The sequence below is a fragment of the Gallus gallus genome, chromosome 7 (assembly GCF_016699485.2).
Source record: "Gallus gallus isolate bGalGal1 chromosome 7, bGalGal1.mat.broiler.GRCg7b, whole genome shotgun sequence".
In the NCBI taxonomy this organism is placed as follows: domain Eukaryota; kingdom Metazoa; phylum Chordata; class Aves; order Galliformes; family Phasianidae; genus Gallus; species Gallus gallus.
This window is the reverse complement of record NC_052538.1, coordinates 2,944,325-2,962,642: the sequence shown is the minus strand read 5'-3', so window position 1 is coordinate 2,962,642 and position 18,318 is coordinate 2,944,325. Positions and strand designations below refer to the sequence as shown.

The 18,318-nt window shown below is 43.4% G+C and overlaps 1 protein-coding gene across 12 annotated transcripts in view; it reads right to left on the bottom strand.

Annotated features, from left to right (window-relative positions):
* The window catches only part of CPS1 (carbamoyl-phosphate synthase 1), a 177,872-nt gene that overhangs the window by 52,722 nt on the left and 106,832 nt on the right, over positions 1 to 18,318 (bottom strand). For all 12 annotated transcript variants that reach the window (XR_005861268.2, XR_005861269.2, XM_040703530.2 and 9 more), the window contains 5 exons: positions 17,088 to 17,232; positions 16,500 to 16,710; positions 13,043 to 13,241; positions 10,705 to 10,881; positions 6,784 to 6,902 (listed from right to left, as the gene is read on the bottom strand). Coding sequence is in view for 10 of the 12 variants with exons in the window: in XM_040703530.2 (XP_040559464.1) it covers positions 6,784 to 6,902; positions 10,705 to 10,881; positions 13,043 to 13,241; positions 16,500 to 16,710; positions 17,088 to 17,232 (851 nt within the window). In the remaining 2 variants the exon portion in view is untranslated. The remainder of the gene's footprint in view (positions 1 to 6,783; positions 6,903 to 10,704; positions 10,882 to 13,042; positions 13,242 to 16,499; positions 16,711 to 17,087; positions 17,233 to 18,318) is intronic.

The following is an 18,318-nucleotide window of genomic DNA, read 5'->3' as shown; positions in this document are numbered from 1 at the left end:
AAAATGAGCCTGTTCCGTGCACGTTTGCTCCCTCGCTTTCACTGTCTCAGAAGCACACATTGCTGGCTGTCATCTGATTACTGACAGAAAAAGAAAATTGCCTTCATTTGCAGCTTATTTCAATTCACTTTTTTTTCGGCTCTCATTATAACAATATCATTATCGTCACCCTCGCCAGCAGGGTGGACAGAAAAGAAGCAGCCGTAATTTTGCAATGTGATTCCCTTTGTCTTAGGCTTAGAAGCTTAAATCAAGTTAGGTCATTACTAGGACATCCTAGTCTGGCTAAAGACATCCAAGCAGATAGGTAACTAGTTTTGCAAAGGAGATAATCAGTACACAAGAGTAAAGCTGAGTGCCTAAAAGGGAAATCAAAGAGTTTTTCCTCTGCTTCTCCCAGTGCACGACAAAGATGAGAGGTATGGCTTTCAATGTGGTTAATACAGTAGATGTGCTGGGAACCTCCACACAAGAAGTATCTGGACAGGAAGGGTTTCCTCATTTCTCATGCCGTGGAGCTTAATATGGAGGAAAGACACCTGGATCATCACGAGGCAGGAGAGATGAGAGCTGGCAATCCTGTCCTGTGGTTGTAAGAATTTTGCCATTGGATAGCTAAAGAAAATCAGCACAAATCAAACACTCAACAGCGCTGTTTTCCAAGGTCTTGAAACCAGAACCTGCCCTGAGATTTCCATTTACTAATAACGACGACTTTTCAGATTTATATGCCAACCTTCACCTGAAGAATATTAAGAAACATGCAAACAGTAGGCAGTGGGATGTTTATATTGTAGATAGTCTGAGACACACAGAGGTTAAGGGGGGGTGATTTTTTAAATGGAGCATTGATCTAATTCTGTTCCCACAGCCTTTGCTCCCAGACAGCCCACTAGACTTGCTGGAGACACCGAAGGAAGCAAGGGCAGTCTCATGCTCATTCCTTTGAATATACTTGAGTGCAAATGACCCTTTGAAGAGCTCATCAGAAACCCAACACTAAAATGAGGGGAAAAAAAAAAAACCAACCATCAAAACACTCAGTTCTGACTATTGCCAAACTCATCAACCAGTCCAACATAATCACCTCCACCTTCCCCTGGGGCATCACTTATTCTTCAGATACAGACCACGAGTGTTCCGAAGATTGAACTTCCTTGCTAGTTTATAATCCATTCTGAAATAAGGGGAGATTTAGTGGCCATTAAATGGCTCCTTTTCCTAACATTCACCTTCACAAAACGACAGTCAGAAGTTGGAGAGCTTCAAAAGCAGACTTCCTCTACACTGTCATAACCATTCAGCGGCCATTCACTCCTTGCAAAGCTAAGTCCCCTGCACATTTTGCAGCTTACAAACAATACAAACTTCGCTTGTGCTTCCTTTTCAGGTTCCAGTGTTGATTTGTTATTGCTTTTTGCTTAAAATTCTACCCTGTCATCTTTTGAACTCCATACACTTGCTTCTTCAGTAATAAACGATAAGAGAAAACAGAATAAATTCCCCGTAATGAGGAAATTTTCACCTGGCACAGAGGACCTGGGGAAATCTATTAACTGACTGGAAGAATGCTGGCAGTGTTGCAATTACCAGGACAGGCAGCTTGCTCCAGCACGGCCCTCTCTTCCACTTGACTGCTTTCACCTGATCCACTGCTTTAGGAGTATTGCTAAATAAACATGTCAGTGGAAAGCTCCAGCTCCATATGCAAAGTGCTTGTTTTCTTGGCCTGCTTTATGTGGCCTGGGCATGCAGGAAGGATCTGCAAAAATGAGCACACTCCACCTCAGTCTGTCAGTCTCAAATGTAGCTCCTCCTAATTCTGCAGCCTGGTTAACAGTTTGGCTCTTGCAAGCAAAGAGGACCAAAAGCAGAAAGCACTGGAGCCAGAATCCTGATGTCCTGAGAGATCTCTTCCTTTTACAGGAGCGTCACAGACATGGAAGGTTTCAAAAGCCTCCTTGATGTCAGGCTGCGTTATATCCAAATATTTTTCCTTCTTTCCTACCTTTCGCTGTCCACTACAAGGCTCCCAGTGGCATCCTTGCTTGCTCCTGATGTTTTACAACATTTTGAATGTGCTACAATTAAAATAATGAGATCAGTGTACAAATTCTCTCTCTGCTTCTCTTCTTGAGGAGACAGACTGTAACCTTCCTTTCCCTCCTAGGAAACCCCTGAGATGACCAACAAAAAGCTCAAAGAAGAGCTCAGGGATGCAGGAACTGCAAACCAACAAGCCTCGCTCACTGAACAACCACTGCTTCAGAGTCCTGCATCTATGCTGTTCTGATCCCTGGGCTAATCAATCTCATTGTGGAGATCTTTATTTAAGTAACACAAGCCTCACATTGTGCCCCAAGACCTGAATGACTCACATCTACAGCTGAGTGATGTGCTGAAGCAGCAGCTCAAACAGCCAAGGAATGGGTCATAGATGCTTCCTCAAAGCCTGTTTTCCACTACAGCTGAAAAGAGAGCTTTGAGGGCTTTCCTGGTATGCTGTGATGCAGATTCCCCAGAGCTAGTGTGTACATCACTAGAAGAGGTTCCCCAATGGCTTTTAAAGGGCAATGCCTGGCTATCATGCGTGTCGAAGAAGAAAATGCATACTGAGTCTTCACAAATGCAGAGGTGCTTTAAAGGCAAACACAGCAGCAAAATTATTACCTCTGGCTCTTATAAGATACATATAAAGTATCTTACACTGGATCTTCACAGAGCACAAACAACTGCACTGAATAACTGCTTATACCGTATTCTCCTCATGCACTGAGCTCCTAATTTGTTCCTGAGCCTACTCTGCCCTCCAGTTCACTCAGAAGACAAAAGTAATCTTCCCAGTTAGTTAAAATCGTGTGCAACAAATATGACAGTGACAGCTCCTCAAACAGTATAAATCAGACCTACCTCCTTTACAGTCACCGGGCCATCTCCACATTATACCCACACAAGTTCTCACCTGTGCTCTCTGACCTGTCCCAAAACACACAAGCCAGCAGAAAAATTGTTATTGAGAAGAGCGGGTGTGCAACTCGCACTGTGGAAGAACAGATGTTATCGATGTCTGATCTTTCCTCCTACCTTGTTTCCCAGGTCACCCGCTGGAGTCAAGCTTTAATTCCAAAACCCGTGGCTACTCCACCATGGTGATGTTTTGAACTCAACTCATGCTTCCAGCAAGCTGCTCACAGAGCACACCTTTCCCAGAGCCAAGGGCACAAGCTTCTAAAAAGAATTCTCAGCAAACATCTTCTACCACGGGCCACCGAGCAGAGCACCTGGCTACAGACACTGGGCTTACAAGGGTCTCCACCCTCACACTTCACTCTGCTTTCCCATCTATCAGCCTGTTTCCTTCAGAAGGAACCACAGCACTCAGGATTGCCCCCATCCCTTTCAAGCAAACCAGAGGCCAGCAAGTGCTTTTATTCCACGGTGCAAGGGTATGCTCTCCTCCATGCACTTCTTGTGCACAGCCACAGTTCTCAGGGAGCACAAAGTTATGAACAAATAAAAACAATAATAGCCACATGCAAAAAAAAATCCTCACTGCAGATAGTCAATGGGCAGATACTGATCCCCAAAGAGGCTTTACCTGCCTTTACTCAGGCCATCAAAGCACTCCTGAGACAAACATGCTCCAGTTGTTACTTCCAAGTTCGCGCTTCAGCTGTGCTCTTAGGGATGAATACGGCATTTGACTCCACTGCAAATCTGACTTATTCTGGACTGCATCTATTACCCAGCCTTATCTAGGTCAGCTAGATGTGAGCTGCTCAAATTTCCTCCTCTTTCACAAGCTGTCAGTATGACAAACAGCCAGCAGGGTCGCTCCAGGGCCCTGCCCTTCCATTTTCTCTCATGGGACAGGCAAGGCCAAATCCCAGGAACTCAATTCTGACAACAGTGCAACCTGTTGCACTGCTACTGCTCTATCTACTGTTGTTCACTGACCAACAAGCATGAGATGGTGCTTTCTCTTGCCATTTACATACCTATATGTGTATGAGCAGTGGGGAAGGCTGTAGTTAAGGTTACCTTACTGAAGATATGAAGGTAACAGATAAAAAAAAGCAACATTGGAAGTTCAAACTTTAAATGAGAAACACGCAGGTCACAGGAGAAACAGCAAGAGCATATATTTGATGTGTGTGATTTTACTGGATATTCTTGCAGGTACCCTCAAAATGGCTTTCTTTTCCCAATTCAACTCAGGTCATTAGCTCTCCTGCAGCCAAATCACATCACCTGAAACAACCCTTTCTCCATCTTAGAGGACCCAGAGGCAGAACTGAATTGAAATACTGTTGCAGCATGACCACACAGGCTCACAGGCACCAGGTCCAACCCTTCAGGAAAGAAGTTTGCTGGGACAAATGTACACGAGATCATGGGTGCCTTTCCCATTCTCAGCTGTCTCTGCAACTGATTGGCCTTGCTAATATACCAGTAAGACAAATGTTGATAAGGTAGAAAGGTTTGTCTCCCCCATAATGTTTCCTTGCATAATACTTCGCACATGGAAACACCTCTGCATTGATCAGTGAGACCATGTTCTCCCTTTGAACCACCCCATACAGCCCTGGCAAGGTGATGTGAACTGCTTGATGAACTGCTCACACAGTTGTCCTGCCTCTTATCCCCCTTCCCACCTGCCTGACATATCCACTAGTTCAAGCTCTGAATTTCATCTGGGCAGTGACCATGTCCTTGTTACCAGTTTCTACAACAGCTCTGAATCAAGATTCCTGGCAGATCCAACACTTCACTGCAAATTATGCCAAAACCACTCAGAAGACATTAAAAAAAAAAAAAAAAGAAAAGAAAAGAAAAGAAAAAAGAAAAATGAAAGAAGAGATGGGTACAACGGAACAAAAAAGAGAGCTTGTAACCAGCAACAGTGCCTGGGAACAGGGCAAACACTTTTGCTTGCAGCAACTACATTTCAGTAACAAAGATTTCAAGCTATGATTGTGTCACAGCCCATTCTTTTCAACTGGGAATAATCCCACAGCACAGGTAAAACCCAATGCCAGGCATGCCAGGGACTGGAAACAGCTGGTTGCAGGAAGAGCACATGCATGCCAAGTCTCATTTGCATCACTGAATTAGCTTTCCCTTGGCTATTGCAAAGATGTGTTTCCTGATGTGGCTCACTGGACTAGCCCCTTAGCTCAGGTCACGAGTGCTTTTTCCCTGTTCCTTGCCTAGAACATAATGCAGCTGGACAGTCCAACTCCTCCTTTCAATGCTGCTTATAAGGTAAGCTGGTTTTCTTGAGAGTGTTGAAGTAAGAACAGCAGAGTGAAAAATCAACATTGATCAATAAATGAAACGAACTTAATTAACATCATCACATCAGCAATCCAAGCTGTGTTGCACAAATTTCCTTACAACAGATGCAACACTGGTTGGTGATACAAATGCAAGGCTTGATACTGCCAAAGGGGGTGCTCTAGCAGGCCTGCTGTAGTCACTTGCTAAGTGACCAGGTGGATGAAATCAGTGCAGGATGGTACTAGCTACCGGTAGTATTATTGCCATCCAGCCATAGCAGGGAAAGGGAAAGCAGCCTTAGCGATAAAGGACGGTACAGAGACATTAGCATCCATGGAGGGATGGTGGATTTATAGCAGCTGAGGCTTTGATTGACCTCTGGGATCCTAAGTGCGTGTTCCAGAGCATGGCACTCCAACAGCAGGAAAACCAATCTGATTCTGGGCTTTTTTTCATCTTCTTCCCTGGGAGCTGTGCGTATATATTTTAAGGCGCTCAAGACAAATACAACATGACACAGATGTTAGAGGGCAAATGTTTGTGCAGCCAAACAATAGATTTCTGTAAGTAATCAAGCTACTACTTCTCTTCGACATCTCCCTCCACATTTATTTTTGTTTAGCTCTAGATTCAGCTTGTTCCGGGGGGCAAAGGAGACCAATAGCTGCTCAATTAAAACTGCACAGCTGGTCAAAGAAACAAAATCCTAGCAGGTGAACTCAGCGATCTACTGGCTTCGGTGCACTCCCAGTGCCATCATGTGGTGAAACATGGTTAGGACAGCAAACATTGAAAGTGGAAAAGCTGGCCAACATGTAGCCAATAACTCAGCAAGGAGGTGCTCCCAACCTCGTAAACCATGAAAGGAAAGCTCAAGTCAGCAAGAGGCTGGAACTGAAATACAACCAGGCACTTTAATTTACTGCTATCTTTCCTACTTAGTTTCATATGGTCATTTTTCTTAAGGAAAGAAGATTTATATTTAAATATGTCTGGAATTATAGGTGTTTGAAAGTGCAGTACAAAAGCAACACATACCACACGACCACAGAAAGGCAGAAAAGCTTCAAAATCGATTTGCCAGGAAAAATAAAATGCACTGCATCTTGATTCTCGGGTGCAGTAAGTCAGGACAACTCTCACATCTGAAGGCAAACCTATCCTAGGTATGTGAGTGCAGCCTACCATTATTACTGCAGGCCATCTCCACATTTCCAGTCCTAGCTTCAATGACACAATATGGATTTTCCAAAATAAAGTAGCATTTTCAAGATGCCTACAGGCAGCAAGAAAGCCTGAATACTTAATGAAGTTCTTCATCCCAAAAGAGTGTTCTCAGACATCTATTCCATCTGAGTGAGACAGTGAACTGGGGTTTAAGGCAGCATCACCTATACTGAGTACCAAAATGAACCTCTCGGCATCAGGTACCACAGTTTTTCCAGCAGATAGATCCCCAGCCACACCAATGTGCCCAAGGACAAGTCTGTTGGTTTGTCTTACTGTTTCACTTCCTTCAGGATCTTCTCCATGTTCACAATGCTGCGCATCTTACACAGGAACCATTTGTCAATGGCTGTGAGCTTGTGAATGACATCCACAGGGACTCCATTTTCCAAGGCCTGCCATAAAGAGGAAAGCACCAATCAGATGTTTGAATATATGGTCTGTAAACAGAGCAAAGAGTAGCAGCAACTACATAACACAAAGACACCAGTAGCAGAAAAGGCAAGCAAATCAAAGCTCTGCCACAGCAGCCCAAAGTGAGCCCGAGCAGAATGTAGGGAGGGACCAGTCATTTCCACACCCACTTGGGCAGTAAGAACTGGCTTCTGCCTGAACAAGAGAGAGAATTTGCTTTTACAAAGCCAGCAGCCAAACTTCAACCAATAGCCTGGTGGCTACCAAGTACACGTGCCTTAACCACCTATGGCCCGGAACATCCACTCTGCAGCTCCTCATCTGTACTCCTCGCCATCAAATCACTTCAATCTCTGTCCCACTGTGAATTTGTAGCTGCTAATGCTAAACAAGAAGGTCCAAATTCTCATCCGTGGAGAAACTCACTGCTTTGGAGAGTAAGTTTCAATTTGTCTGTTAAAAATAACACTTGAATCAAAACATATGGCCTTGGAATACATACCTCTGAAGTAAAGGAGAGCCCAGCCCTGGGTGACAATTTGCAGCCACAGCATGACTGCCTTTCTGGGCCATGGTTTTTATGGTTTTGTTTTTGTGGAGTTTTTTTGTTTGTTCGTTTGTTGATTTTTATCTAACTATTCATGCCATGGTGCTAAAAGGCTCCCCACAGAGTCACTGGAGAAAAGATTGTTTGACAGGACACTGCAATATTAAAAAAGATCTTGAAGAGAGCCCCCCAGTATGATAGTTGCATCTTCCATTGCTGATACTTCCTGGGTCTCACCGGCGGCGTGCAGTTACAGCTCTCCTGATAAAACAACTATAATCAACTATAATGATAATACCAGCATGCTATCTTTGCTGAGCTGAAGTAATCAAACTCATTAATTTGTTACCAAGCTTAATTGTTTTCTTGCAGGGCAACATCCCTGGAACAAAGCCAGAGCAATGCCACTGAAGGAACCTCTAGCATTCATCTGGGGATGAGCTTAGCACACTGCACAATGACATTTTTTCTTCAAGTCATCAGGGCAAGGTCACTGAGCCCCATAAGCTCAAAGTTAACAAGACTACATACACTTAATCTACTTAGGACACCATTTAAAGTCTTTAATGGGAAACTGGAGAAAACAAATGCCTACTTCTCCCTTGTCAGAGGATAGAAAGAGAAAATAAACTACCTTCATCCCTGTGGAATAAAATCTGGAGAGGGAGACAAGACTACACTTGCAGACAGCTTTTACTCCCAAACTACTATGCCACAGGGGTAAATCAAGTTTCCAAGCAGAAAATCCCTGTAGTCGTGGACAGCACTCAGAATGCTTTGCTCTGTTCATACCTACATGGTAGAGTACAGAGGGAGCTATTAAAAAAAACAAAAACAGAGCCTTTCAGCAGGACTGCTTGACTTTAGAGCCCTGCTCACCTCCATGAGCATCCTGTCTCCAGGCCAGCACCAAGGGCTGGCTCAGCCACCTGTGCTGTCTCTAGGGACAGCGTGCTCGTTCTTTCCATCTCACCCCTGCTCCCCAAGGAAGTATGTAGCTGGCTGTGGACAGGAGCACAAGGGCAAGCTGACATGTCTGCAGTGTGGACAATGGGGAGACTGGGATCCCAGTGTGAAATGGTACAGACTGAGTCCACAGCATAAATGCACTGGTATACGATCCCTAAGAGAGTCTACAAGAGCCAATATAGCCTGAACAGCCCTTCCTGTTCATCAGGTGCAGTGATACCTTTGCCACACTCTGCCCAAAGACCAACCCTCATCCATTTCAGCCTCTTTCCTAATGCCCCTTTAAAAAAAAAACAACAACAAGAACTTTGCAACAAGGATTCCCATTACAACAGCAATTGCTTTGATTGGCAACTGAACTCCATTCCTTTTCACCTCAGCAGTTACTGTTTAAATCACCCAAACAGACGAAGGAGAGAGAAAAAACTTGAGGAGCCTTCCAGAGATGAGGAGTGGGGCTTTCAGGGAGGAAAAGCCACACAATGAAGCTCCATCCTGTTTCAAACAAAGCTGACAGCTAATGGGGACTAACTCTTGGCTTTTAAATGTCAGCAAGGTGGAAAGGGATTTCCAGACCCACAGCCCCAGCTGCTGGAGGTTTTACCTCTCACTGATATTGCTTGCCTCAGTTATTAACGGGGAAGAACAAGCGCACAGTGTGAGACAGAGGCAGCTCTTCATACAGAAGGATTAAGATTTTTATCCTGTGCTTTTTTTGATGGTTCCTAGTGAAAATGCCACCAACTGGGAGGACCCAGAGTGTTAACTGTGGCCCATACTCACCTTTACCTCCCTAAATCCCCTGTGTTAGCATGGGACTGAGATTAACCTTTATAAAAGCCCCCTAAGCCACTCACAGAGATGAGAAAAGATTGGTCCTCAGTTCCAAGAGAAAGCTGTAATAGAGACCAAGCACAGCTGTAGAAGGATGTTCTACACTTACGAAGACACGTATTTCCCCAGCTTGAAAAGCAAGAGTCAACATCTGGACATGCTCAGAACATCTTGTGCTTTTCATTAAGGTCATTTATAATAAGAACAGTTATGTGAAAGCCTCTTTACAAATACAGCACAACCCCAGCTCCCCTTACTCGGAGGGACTGATGAGCTATCTACACAGGCGGAAGAGGCTTAAAAGACTCCACCAAGCAAAGTCAGCAATACAAAACACAGTAAGTGAGCTTTCACTGCCAGAAAGTTTGCAATTTAAATAAAATAAAAATAATAATAGTTAAAAAAAACAGGTTTGCAGACTTAATAAACAATAACAAAAGGCCAGCCTTAAGCATGATCTATAGAAGATAACTGCCCCCTTCTCTTCATTCAGAGCATGCTGAGGCCCTGGCACAGGTTGCCCAAAGAAGCAGTGAATGCCTCATCCCTGGAGGTGCTCAAGGCAAGGTTGGATGGGACCCTGGGCAGACTGAGCTGTTGGGAGGTGCCCCTGCTGGGGGCAGAGATTGGAACCCGATAGGCTTTAAGGTTCCTTTCAACCCAAACCATTCTGCAATTTTGATTCTCTTCATAGAGAACATGGACAGATGGACAAGTTAGCTGCAAAAAAGCCAATATATGAAATTGCATCTATTTGTTAAGTAACTAACCATGAGATATACGCAGGCAAACACTATGGAACTGAAGGCAGAAATAATTTGGTACCCTAGCTCCCTTGCAGTAACTCTCACACTTACCCACAGACCTCAAAAGGAGTTGCAACTTGCCAAGTGTGACAGGAAACAAGTTATAGAATGCTAGGGGAAGTTGAGCTTGTTTCAAAGAACAGGGGATTCCTGGTTGCTAAAGTTAGCATACTTGCTTAACTGCTTTTCAAGTTTCAAGCCCTTACCCATGCAACAACTGCAAAACGACAGCGCTCTCAGACTGCAGCTTACCACTCTATCATCCCTTGTTTCAGTTCACAAGAGGATCTTCATTCTTAGCTTCTTCCCTTCCCATAAAACCAATGGTAATCTGCCAAACGGACCAGCTTTAACAGTCAATTACACCAGCATAAATAAAGGCTGAATATTAGCTAATATTTAGCAAACAATTCTATTACAGGAGCAAGCAAAAGAAGCGATTCAGATTTACACTGACATTGCCACAAATAGTACTTCAGCAGCAAAGATGCTACACAAACGAACCGAGTGTGCTTGGCAAAGGGAAACAAGGGGGTGAAAAACACTTGACTTCTGTCTCCTCAGTTCAGCCACTTTGGTAGCCATAATTCAAGGGACATAGGTCAAGGGCTTTCAGTCTTTTGTTACCTTGGCCATTGCATATATTCGAGTGCTGGATGGTTCAGAGAGTTCCTTCTGGAGATCTGCGATGGCTGGCCAGGCTTTGTTCATGGGCAGATGTGAAGTGAAGCCATCTATAGAGGGGTGGCACATTCTCAGGGCCTTTTGGAAGCTCTCTTCAAAAGTGCGGCCAATAGCCATGACCTGTAATGGAGAGCACTTCCACATTAGTTATGTGGAGCTGCTACCCAGCTGTCCTCCAAATAACAGATGGGTGCAAGTTTAAACTGTAACGATAAACATACAGAAAGATGGCAGCCTTCAAACCCACTCCTTAAGATAGCCATACTGGCTTTAAAACCAGTGGGAGTCCCACTTCTAGGCCCAACTGCCAGTAATTACTAACAGAGAGTTTCAGACAAGTGACTGTTCTGCTTTCGTCTCCCTATCTGTAAAATACAGAACGTTGCTGCTCTCTTTGTAAACTGCTTGGAAGCATTGTAGAAAGCATTATGCAGCAGCATGGGTGTAGTAATACAGAAAGACATTTCTGTTTAACAACCTGTTAGAGAGAGAAGCTCGCAGTGGGAATTTTAAGGTGAGGAAGAAATCTGCTCCTCTTCCTGTAAATTACATTTAAAAGTGACACTCTCCTGTGAGGGCTCTCTTAAAGGATTATTCCTGCTTGGCACAGCAGTGCTGGGGTTTCCCTGCTTAAGTCTTGTCATCAGTTCCAGTAAGAAAATAAGGCTTTCTCTGCAAAAATCTGCGAGGTACAACAGAGCCCTTTCTCAAATTTCTGGATGGCCGGTATGGCAAAATCCTAGCTGTGCAAATATCTTCACAGACACAGTGCTAAAAAATGTCAAATTAAAACATAACATTGTTTTCTCCTTTCTTACAGCTCCAGGCTGTTGCCCAGCACAACAGAGCTCTGGAAAAAAACAGACCAGGTCAGGCTGTCCAATTAATAAAAATGCAGTAGGTGCTGCCATCTGCTTTTAGGTTCAGGCCTAAGGGGATGGCTGTGCCACACTAACAGACACAAAGTTGCCAGAAGCCCTTTGCTTCAAAGACACCCTCTCCTCTTGGAGATTCATCTTTTTTTGCTGAGTACATCCATCAGCAGCAAGCTGCATTTCTTCAGCTTCTCCATCCTTGTTTCGGTTCACCCTCAGAAGTAGTAGACCAGCACGGTTGGAGCTCTGACTCTTTCTATCCTCCCCTCACTTTACCCAGCATTCTGTTTTGAGAAAGATGAGAAGGACAGGGCATTCCTGTGGTTCTGCTTTTGTTGCATATAACCACTGGAAAGACTCAGCACTTCCTCCTGCAAATACATACGGTCAGCAAGTGATTGCCATACAGCTGAGGGTGCACAACGCAACCGTATTTGGAACTCCAATTCCAAAGAACAGTCCAAAAACTCATAAGCACAGAGGGTTAATATCAGTCAGCATCAACTCATTGACCTCATTGACATTAAAAGCCAAAATTGCAAATGAAAAATGAAGTTCTAATTAATCCCTCTAATTGTGATGAAAGCTCATTGTCTGAGCAAGGTAGAATTGATGTTAGGAAAGTCTCATATCAAAATAATTAAATCAAATAGGTACTTGAAAAGCATTAGCAGAAAAAGGCAGCTGAAAAAATATAATATTAATTATTTTGCTTTGGTACCTGATATGTAATTAACTAATTAAGAGAATAATTTATCCAGTTCCCGCTTCCTAAAATTTGGTGTGAAAATGCTGCTATTGTCAGCATTTTTTGTTATTATCTTAAAATCAGCATTTAAGAACCCTGCTGTCATGTTCCAGATATAAGAGACTTAATCACTAAGATAAACAAAACTTCAGAGCAGTATTACATGTTGTGCTACAATTTCAAGAGCAGAAGTAGGTGAGATTTGGCATATGGTTTTAACAGGGAGGACAAATAAGTACAGGAACAACTGAAGGCTGTTGTTCATTTGTATCACTGAAAACCTCAACAAACCACAATCCTTGATGTGATACTCTTAATTAACAATCTCAACAGAACTCCAAACAAAAAATAACTCCAGAAGTCGCCATGAATGTTAAGAGTACATTCAATCTCAGTTGATTCAAAGTGGTCTCTTCCATTAAAAGTCAAACTATTTATGAATCCTTACTGCGATAGCTAAGATCGCAAAGCTCAAACTCATTTCAGTTAATAGAGAATAACTTGAATCAAGAATAATAATAATTAATCAAGAATAACTTGAGCTGAATTAACGTCTTCAGAAGCCACTGGCTTGAGAAAGATAGATACTCTGAGGAGTTCTGATCATCATTTTTCCCAAGAGTTAGAATGGAAGGGAAGGACAGGCTCTCATACTCACCTCTCCCACGCTCTTCATGGAGCTTCCAATCCGGTTGGAGGTGCCCTGAAAACGGTCCAGATCCCAGCGGGGTATTTTGGTAACAACATAATCCAGGCTGGGCTCAAAGTAGGCTGAGGTTTTTCCTGTCACTACATTCTTGATCTCTGGTAAGGGGATCCCCAAGGCAATTTTGGCAGCAATGAATGCTAATGGATACCTGGCACAGAAGAGACACAGAGAATGGTAGAGTAGGAATGATTTTGCTCTTGCAATTGATTGTATTGCAAATCACAACAAAACCTCATAGTCCTCTGCTTTAATTAAACTATCTGCTATACTGAATTGCAGCAGTTCACTGTTCTTGGCGTACTGCATAGCATAGGTGGTCTAAAAAGACAGTCTCAAGCTTACCGAGACAATTTCACCTTTCTTGACTTTCTTTACTCTCTGGATATTAATCAGCTGTTGAAAAGAAAGCAAGAGCCCAGAGTTTAAGCTGTGGCACTGAGGTTCGGGACATCTGGATCAGGTTCCTGGGCTTTGTCACCAAATTCCTTTTAATACAACATCTTCCTGCCTCATGTTATCACACGTGAAATTAGAAACACGGGTTTATTTTCACTCTTATTTCTTCAAATATTGAGCTTCTGAGGGCCTGGTCTGTGCTTTGCACATGGCTAGGTGACAGAATTCCTGCTTGTTTGCAGTCACAGACAGTCTACCTGTATAAACATTTAGACTAAATGCCGAATTGTCTTAAGGACAGACATCATAAACATGATATCACATGCCCCAGGTGAAAGACATATTTGATACACAGTGCTATAACCACACACCATCCAGTGTGGTACGAGGGCTGTCTGGTCATCAAAATTAGATACGAGTTTCTCCTTGTGGTACTGCCAGGCCTGCAGCATTTCTGTCTTCTGTCCCGTGTAAGAACAGAATGACTCAACTTCACAACTGCACGAGACGTTCCTGTCACCCTGCAAAGCCTGTGACCCTGGTTTGCTACTTCCCTGCCACGGCTAGGAGCCAGGACTACCATCAGTATGCATGGACCACAGCACACACAAGTATGGCCTGGTCAATTAGGAAGGCTAATCACCTCGGCTCTGTGGCTAGCACCAAGATTTTACAGCTTGCACTTCTGCCAAGGATTTGGCAGCAGCATAGATGAATATCAGAGTTCATGTTTTTTCATTTAGCAGATGAAGGAAATGAACTTCAAGGGATTCCTTGCATGTTACTTTCTTTTATTCTCCTTTTTTTCCTCAAGGAAGAAAGTGGCTTCCCCACACTACTGCAGAAAGTCATGGATTTCCCTCAAACCTCAAAGATTTTACTTCTCATCTGAACGCAGGAATCACAGAAGGAAAATTTGACACTGGGGGCTTCAGCAGTCTACACTGAATCAGAGTTAGTTCAAGGATGGCAAAAGGAATGGAAATGACAGGTCTGTGAAGCTGGCTCAGCTGGAGGAGAGGAAACGAAGTGAGTCTGTTGTTCTCATTTTGCTAGAGGTGTCATCCTTCACAATGTTTAGTTGGATGGAAAAACCTCGTCAGCAGACAAGTTACTTTATTCCAGTATCAGACAAAAAATCTCATCTTGAAAAATCACCAAGAATCCCCACATCTTCCACTTATGCCACGTACTTTTTCATGACTGGTACTGACAGCTGAACCACTCTAATATAAAATACACACTGCATAAGCAGCCAGAGCATTGCTGTATAAGGTATTGTATGTATCAGCCAGTCCTCGGGCTAACTTCCTATGATACTGTCAGCATAAACTGATATTGACAGGGGAGAGCAACTTTCTACACAGGCAGAAAGGGACAGGACAAGGGAGAACAGTTTCAAACCAAAACAGGGGAAATTTAGATTAGATGTTATGAGGGAACTCTTTACTCGGAGGGCAGTGAGGCCCTGACACTGCTGCCCAGGGAGCTGTGGGTGCCCCATCCCTGGAGGTGCCCAAGGCCAGGTTGGATGGGGCCCTGAGCAGCCTGAATTGCTGGGGGCAACCAGCCCATGGCAGGGGGCTTGGAACTGAATGGGCTTTAAGATCCCTTCCAAGCCAAACCCTTACACGATTCTATGAAATCTCAAGGTCTTTGGCTCATTCACAGTAAAGGATATTTGAGGTCACTGTTCATCAGTACCATCTGCAAAAAAAATCTTTAGCTTTCTGAATCCAGGTATCGTATGAAGTTGCAGACCAAATCCAAATATTCTTCTTGGAACCTTCCTCAGTGCAAACAGCTCCCTTCCTCAAGATCTTTTTCCTACAACACTGACATCAAAGACAGTTTCATGATGACTTTCTTGAGCCACTTCCAGTCAGATGCAGTCCATTTGCAACAGCTCTTAGGAAATCCCCCAGTGCTTCATTACACCCAAAGCTCTCAGCACAAAGTTGCCTGTAACCCAAGTAGCTCCAGCCTTTCCAGTGCATCATTCAAAAGTCAGATCCTTGCTGTTTTGTGAGAAACCCAGATGTGAGGTGATTTTCCCTCCTCAATGCAATGGAAGATTACTGTGCTTGAGCACTCATTCAACTTCCTATCCCAATACACTGTAGAGCTACTTAGATCAGAGTCTCACTTTATTACCTGCCATGCCAACCTTCTAAATATATATCACACCTATGGTGAGATCAGAAAAACACTTACATTTAGCTACAAGTCTGTTGTTGAAAAAGAAAGCAATCGAGACACCCACTGTCCAACATCATGAGTTATCTCCACTCTGCTACAGCACTTCAACAACCACAGAAGTTGTTGAGAACTGAAAATTAATCTATAATTTGCACCTTTCAACAGCATCTGCAAAGCACAATTAGGAAGCCCATTTTTAAACAGGCTGCTCTGACCATTCTTATCTTGATTAGTTTATGATTAGCCAACAAAACAAAGGCAGACAGTAATACCATTTGCATCAATTTGACAGACAGCTCATTACTAACTGTGTCCTTTGGGTCCCAGAGGTGATTTGCAGCCAACATATGGATACAGCGGATATGCTTTGTAAGGACAGCTATTAGGCTCCCCTCCCACGCACCTCCTGGGAGCTTTTCCCTTTTGCAGTAACAGCATCAGCAGGCTGGAACCGACTTGGAAGGCTCACTAACCCCTTCTTCCATCTCCCAGCAGGACTGACTCTCCCAGGGTCACTCCTAGCAGATGCTGACAGGAGCTGTTCTTAGAAACTTCCCAGGCAATTCATCTTGCCCTGAGTACTCCAGAGTTCCCCCCAATAACCAACTTCAGTCTACCTTGCTACAAATTAGGCTTACGCATCCTTGTCTTAACTGCATGGAAAGCAGATGCAGAAACTCTTTGTACGCACAGCTGCCATTTACATATTTAAATAACATACCAATCCAACTCCCTTGCCATAATTCTGTTGTTCTCCACTTTTTGTTTGTTCATGTTGTTAATTTAGTGTTCATTCTTTAAACAAACTTACCCTGTTGCCTTGGATGCCAAAGCTGAACTTCTCGAAAGTCTGGCATTAACCTCAATGATGTAGTATTCCAGGGAAGTTGGATGCAGAGCAAACTGGATATTACATTCTCCCACAATGTCCAAATATCGGACAACCTTGATGGCACGATCCCTCAGCATCTGAAATTCCTCATTAGTGAGTGTCTGGCTCGGAGCCACTACGACAGAATCCCCTGTTTGTCACAAGGTAGCAGAGAAGGAAAACAAGCAGTTCAGCAGCACTAAATTCTAGCCACATACATCGCTTTGTTTGCTAAACCACTGCCACTGGTGAAGTTACCACAAGCTTTCAAAAGTGAATGCGATGAAAAGCAAAGACAGTCAGAACCCCAGAAGTAGATTTTGGAGAAGCTAAAAGCCATTTTATGAAAAGTGATATGATAGTTGTGGGCTCAGCCTAACAATACCTGTTTTACACACTACGTGGCTGCATTGGAGACCTCAGGAGCATTTCTAGAGCCCACTTCATAAATCACACAACTGTGTAAACAGCTGCATAAAACAGTTAACAAAAGCCACTTCCAGTGATTCATCCTGTGCTCAGACTTACCTGTGTGGACTCCCATTGCATCTATGTTTTCCATATTGCAGACTGCAATACAGTTATCAGCAGCATCTCTCACGACTTCGTATTCTATCTCCTTCCAGCCCACAACGGACTTTTCCACAAGAATTTGTTTAGTCACTGCAAATGCCTACAAATACATCAGAAACAAGGAACAGTAAAAACAAAACAAAACAAAAAAAACCACATTTAAGACTTCTGTTCCTCTCCAGACATCCCAGATCACCATGAACATTGGAAAATAAGGATAAGTGAAGCTCGTTGCACAAATGACAAGCAATTTGTATTTTATTTACAATTAATAAATAAATACATTCATTACCCTTATTTGAAAGGCACAAATGGTTAAAGGAGCAGGGCATTAGAGGTTGCAACAGCATATAAGTAACAAACAGGAATACAAAAATATCTAAGGATTCAATCACACAACAGACACATGGTTTTGTGCACTAGGGTAGCTCCATGGAATTCAGTTGGACAACCCCACAGAAAGCTGACGTGACTGAGGAAGTACGGGTGCCAGCAAACACTCCTTAATTAATAGCACTAATAATGTTGCTTATCATTGACATACTAACCAGAAGCATGATTCATGATTTATTCTTAAACTAATCTAGCAAGCACTCCTCAGCACAAGAGACAGAAATGAAAAATATCATTTGTTGGTAAATGAGCATAATCTAAGTGAACAAATGGACGTAATATTAGAAGATAGAAAACATTAATCACATCTCGCTTAAAACGGGCATATTATCAATCCATCCTTTAGCAGAGCTTCTACTTTTAATGCTGCACGAGTCAGCTTACAGACTTGTCCTCTCTGCAGTTAGCTTAAGCTTTTACTCCAATAAGGCTCTTAGCTCAGTTACCAAACCCACATAAGAAAAAAAAGAAATAACCTGTAGAGCAGCATTTCACCCAGAGTAAGCAGGTGCTGAACTTGTAGTAATGCAGTGGGAATACCTAACTATGCATGTAGAACAATCCATGTTTCTCCTGTGTTACTGTCTACTGCCTTCTCTCACTCAAAAACAGAATCACAGAACATCCCAAGTTGGAAGGGTCCCACAAGGATCACTGAGTCCAACTCTTCAGTCCACAGAGCATCACTCAAACCCAAATCCTTTGTCTGAGAATGCTGTCCAAACTCCCTGAGCTCCAGCAGCTCAGGTCTGTGCCCGCTGCCCTGGGGAGCTGCTCCATGCCTACCACCCTC